Here is a 5015-nt window from a genome sequence, read left to right on the forward strand (position 1 = left end):
CTCTCTCTCTATATAACTTTAGTGCTTCGGAATTGTTACTGCATATCAAGTATTTTGCATGCCTTTAATTCATAAGAATGCTTGTGTGTAGTAGGCTTTTAATTCTGGTCCACACTAGTTTTTCGGACACCGAAGATACAAAATTGGCAGTATCGGACCTCCATCATATACCAGCCATAAGTTTCGCAAGCTTTTCTGTATATCTTGTTGTTCCTCGAGCGGAGAAGTGGAGGTCGTAGGTATCAACAGTGTAGCTCAGTTACAGCCATTTCGGGGATGGACTTGTATATCTCTTGCTACGACTTACAAATGTTCTATACCATCACAATTAGGAATCGCAAAATGTGATGACATCCGCGTATGCGAGCAAGTGGTTCTTGCAGTGCTTCTTAGACAAGGTAACAGTGTGATCCAGACCCGACTGAGTGCGCCTATCCATTGCCGTGTGTGATTGTTGATTGTCTAACTTTAATTATTCAATTCGGATTGTGCACTAAATGCGATATGTAGTGATATATTTTAAATTTTGAATTTAACTGCGAGCTGAGCTGGTTAATTATTTGTTTTGTGTAACTAGAAAGCGCGCGTTCTATACTGGATTTTGTTGGCACGCTTGGGACGCCTGCTCATGTAGACGATTCCATGCTCCTGCCATAATTATTACTTTTCATTTTTAGACTATCGTAGTTCAGGCGCATTTCACCAAACATTCTGTATTTAAGATTACTTCCAAGTGCTCATCAGTCATTTTGCAATCCATTTAACTCTGACAGCTTCCGTTTGGCGTGGTGATCCGTTTGTGGGACTGTTTTCTTTTGGAAGGCTACACCGTGATACAGGCCATAGCCTTAAGCATAATCATATCAAACAAAAGTAAGTTTGCGTGGATGGAAGCACTCCGCACTCAGTGAGCGCACGTGTATATGTGCTGGTATGCGAATTCAGTGTAACGCTGTTCATAGATATACAGGTGGCCTCTACTATCGGAATTTTAGTACATAGGACTGATGTACGGACTTCTTGAACTATAGCTTGGTATTCAATCGATTAATCTTACGTACATATATTTAAATATTGCAAAAGGTGCGTAAAATGTTCGCTCAACTACACAATTTTGTTGATATCGTGTGCCAACTATGGTGACAATGTAGGCAATTACGAGTCAAAGCGAATACTTCGTTTCCACACGCCAGCCATTCACTAGTAAGGATTTGAACTAAAGATATGGCCGCTTAATCTGACACATGGGCAAAAACAATAGCGTGGGTGTGATAATTAATCAAGCTAGTCGCTTGTTACCGTATATTTTGCCGCAAAGCTGTGAACTCAAAATCTATGCGCGTCGTCAACTTACAGAGCGTCTCATGAAAGGCGACTTCGAGAAAATACTCAATTTTCTCAGTAGCGAGATGTCGAATTCCGAAGTGAACACGAAGGCACTTTTCAGGGTATGTTTATTCGTATAAGCGCAGATGATATTAGCATTTGGTTTAATGGTGAATCCCATTTAGGATCTCAGATTAGCACAGCCAGCACCTATCACAAATTTCAGAAGATTTCGTGATGAAGAAGTGTATGGTTGCTTCACTAAATCAGAGGCATGTACCGTCCTTATATCGGACTCCGTTTACGGCCACGACGGGTCAACACATTACTTGCGCGTATCAGTCCAGATCTACAAATCCGAACTGTGAACGCCCTCACACCTTCCCCTTTTACACTCCTTCAATACCATACTACCACTTTTTAATACGTCTTCCATATCTTACTATAATCGCAGTCTACAACGAAATATCTGGCAATGTTGAAAAAAGTGGACAGGAAGCAAAGTAGACGGATAAAGAAGTCACAAACATCTGTCAAGTAGGAAGTGTTCTCTACAGTGCCGATGTCTCGAAGGAGGAATTGGCATTTGCATTATGTAGCGAACATTGGATATGTTGAGCAGCGGCACTGCAAATAAATAATAGACTGATATCAGAAATCTTCATTGACGGGAGCAATCTAGATGATGTGCTATTGGGGATATTTGATACAATTGTAATACAAAAGATTGCAAAAAATATGCATTGAAATGCCTAAATCGTTGGTAGGAACGGGGAAAGTGTAACGCAATGCAGAATTGCCACCCCACGGTGCGACCAAGCTGAGCATACATATGCAAACTACACGACTCCAATCAGGGTGCTTAATACCTGTTGGCTTGTGATCTAGCCTCAAGTACGTAATCAGACCGCAGCACCAACTTGACGATTTTATGGAGCAGGTCGTGAACTCGCTCGGAATACATGATGCGCCTAATTCCGATCTGATTTCCAAATTATTTTTTTTGGGTAATTTTGTATACCGTTTTTCCTGATGCTAAATTGCATTTTCTTTGCACCATTAAACGAGGGTATGTTTTTCGATTTCGTTTTCTGGTGCCTGCTTGCATATCGATTGCAATCTTTGAATTACGCATATGCATCCTTATCCTGCATTGGACATGGCTTTCATTCACTTGCGAGCCCTCGGCTCGTTCTGATTCGAGCTGTTCTGATTATTCCTCGGATATCTCAGATGTTACCTTTAGTAATCAAACATTTCGCATTCCGTACACAGAGATCCACTTTCTTTGTTTCTGCAAAAATGAATGGACTACAAGCTTCCCGACGCAGAACACCGAGGTGTGTTGATGGTGCCTTACAAGTGAAACAGCCACGAACTCAGCGCAGATTTACATATGCTGGAAGATTAGGTCTTCTCTAATACTATGAACACGCCACTGTCCAATTGAAAGAAATTATCCCAAGGTTGGAGTAGGTTGATTCAGGTACACATAGTTGCAAAGGGTTCGTGCAAATGCCAAGCAAAAGCCCTCTACCAACTACGTATTGATGTTACGACGCCAGATACCAACGTTCTATGGTGCTGCTCTCAGCGCGCATCCAGATTAGCATACAGCTACTCTACAGCTAGATTCCGATCAGCGCTATATACCATGTTGTGTATCGGACCAACTAGAATTGTTACAAAGCTGTAGTGTATACCGACAACAAATATGCACGTCTAAAACCGGCACATATTTCTATGGGCGATGGGCTACCGTAAAGCCAACAATAACTGCCACAGAGAAGCGAGGTAGAAATTATTTACGGCCACCGTGTTGCTTTGATCGCACACAGTCCGAGAATTCCTAAGAAACACTGAAGTTGAGTGTTCGAATAGCCTCGTAGTACGAAACGATGAACGGTATAGAGGTGGCACCACACGGCTAGAACAAGTATTGTCGTTCACACTCCACTGTGTGCGTTCTTCTGGTACATATACCCATCTCCTAAGAAATTAGACGAAACAGTGCAGATGGTAAATCGGGAAAAAGATGACACGCATGCAATGTGTCAAGGGATCAATATTTAAGACCAAGGACTGCTTCTAAAAACAATATACACACCGAACGTAGCGGCTCGGTTTATCCGTCGCTGTTCTTCCTTGGATACAATTTCTTCGACAATCTCTCCATCAGCTCGCATAAGCCTAACCACAACAGCAATTGACGATAAATATGATTGAGCCATTTGATTCAATTCTATGCAGATTGACCCGTCCGCAACGCAAATGGAAAAGACCAGTCGGCCAAAATTGAGCTTTGAAGCACTTAATGGGAGTACACACTCCAGTGTAGTCAGAGTCAATACTGGGCGTAGTATAAATAACACGCAGTCCACTTTAAAATGCACATCAGCAAACCAGACTTGCTCAGGGCGAGAGCGAGATCCAAAACTCGCATCCGATAAATGACCATACCTTATACGGCCGGACTCTGGATCGAAAGCTCTCACCACCCGACTTGCTAGATCCTCGTGCTGCGAGAAGAATACCCGAAGTCACTTCATTTGTTAAATTTTGCGCTTGCGACGTTTAGTGGCGCACATAAAGAAGGATGGATAAGTTGTACACGAGCACAGCCTAGATGGTACCACATCCACGCGAACACTACCATTGCTTTGGTCATCGGAGCTGCAGTCTTCCTCGCCTGAACAAGTTTCTCGTCCTGAGGTGCCAAGTCTTGCTTGTATTTCTCAGCAAATCGATTTCCTGTTATCATAATGGGAAGAGATTTACATTCTCATATAAGTAGCACTTGTACAATGCATGAGCCCAGCCAGAATCCAATTCCGAACAAAAAATTCATAAGTAATGACCAATATTACCCCGTAGACAAGGAGCTATCTCAAAATACGATACTCTACTCTCCATACAAAGACAAATATTGGTAGCTGCCTCGGGTAAGTGATAAATTCCATTCCCATCCTCCACATACAGAGCTAATGCAGATCATAACTCCTACCTAATTAAAGTCTTTTGGGACGCTCTCGACGATTCTCAGCCAATCTGAGCGGAGCAAGTTGATAAAAGAGACCATATGCCTTGCTGCGAAAAACTCACCTGACAAATGTGCTAATGTGTCTGGTGTGTCTTTTCCGTTGCGAGGGCTCTTTTTCATCCAATCGAATACCACTGCACTGATCTCTACAGGCTTACTTTTCGCTTTCGCGACTTTGGCTTTCTTACGTTTCGATTTATGTTCCTTCTTGTCACTCTTTGTTTTGTGTCCATATTTAGATTTCGATCTAGCTCTGTGCTTCCTACTTCGCTCTTTCGAAGATGCTCTTTTTTGTTCCTTTCTGCGGCGATGGCTACAGTGTAGCACAATAAGAGTCGCCAGAGAAGGTAAATACCGGAGCATGTACATACCATATATATCCAGATATACATACATTACACACACACACACATATATATATATATATACCTAAACACACTCACGCACACACACACACACACACACACACACACACACACACACACACACACACAACACACATATATATATATATATATATATATATATATACAAACAAAATACACACACATATATATTTGTATATTGATATACATACATACATACATACCATACATGCATGCCTATATATGTATACATACATACATACACACACACACACACACACATA

General features: G+C 41.8%; 2 protein-coding genes across 2 annotated transcripts in view; one reads left to right on the forward strand and one right to left on the reverse strand.

Moving 5' to 3' along the window:
• The first annotated feature begins 323 nt into the window (after positions 1–323).
• On the forward strand, positions 324–1981 carry SARC_07689 (hypothetical protein). The gene is made up of 4 exons (XM_014298356.1): positions 324–398; positions 774–873; positions 1357–1448; positions 1781–1981. The coding sequence occupies exons 1-4, from the start codon at positions 348–350 to the stop codon at positions 1865–1867; spliced, it is 330 nt and encodes a 109-aa protein (XP_014153831.1). The 5' UTR covers positions 324–347; the 3' UTR covers positions 1868–1981.
• Positions 1982–2449: 468 nt separating this feature from the next.
• The window catches only part of SARC_07690 (hypothetical protein), a gene marked incomplete at its 5' end in the record, with an annotated part of 5216 nt that continues 2650 nt past the window's right edge, over positions 2450–5015 (reverse strand). Inside the window, 5 exons of the mRNA XM_014298357.1 lie at positions 2450–3316; positions 3434–3516; positions 3787–3845; positions 3980–4077; positions 4429–4679. Coding sequence (XP_014153832.1) covers positions 3273–3316; positions 3434–3516; positions 3787–3845; positions 3980–4077; positions 4429–4679 — 535 coding nt within the window. The 3' untranslated portion in view covers positions 2450–3272. The remainder of the gene's footprint in view (positions 3317–3433; positions 3517–3786; positions 3846–3979; positions 4078–4428; positions 4680–5015) is intronic.

Source organism: Sphaeroforma arctica (assembly GCF_001186125.1).
Source record: "Sphaeroforma arctica JP610 unplaced genomic scaffold supercont1.626, whole genome shotgun sequence".
In the NCBI taxonomy this organism is placed as follows: domain Eukaryota; class Ichthyosporea; order Ichthyophonida; genus Sphaeroforma; species Sphaeroforma arctica.

Coding starts and splice junctions, on each gene's coding strand:
- SARC_07689 (XM_014298356.1), top strand. CDS start 348: ATGACATCCGCGTATGCGAGCAAGTGGTTCTTGCAGTGCTTCTTAGAC. Junction 399..773: donor TGCAGTGCTTCTTAGACAAG/GTAACAGTGTGA, acceptor TAACTCTGACAG/CTTCCGTTTGGCGTGGTGAT. Junction 874..1,356: donor CATAATCATATCAAACAAAA/GTAAGTTTGCGT, acceptor GTCAACTTACAG/AGCGTCTCATGAAAGGCGAC.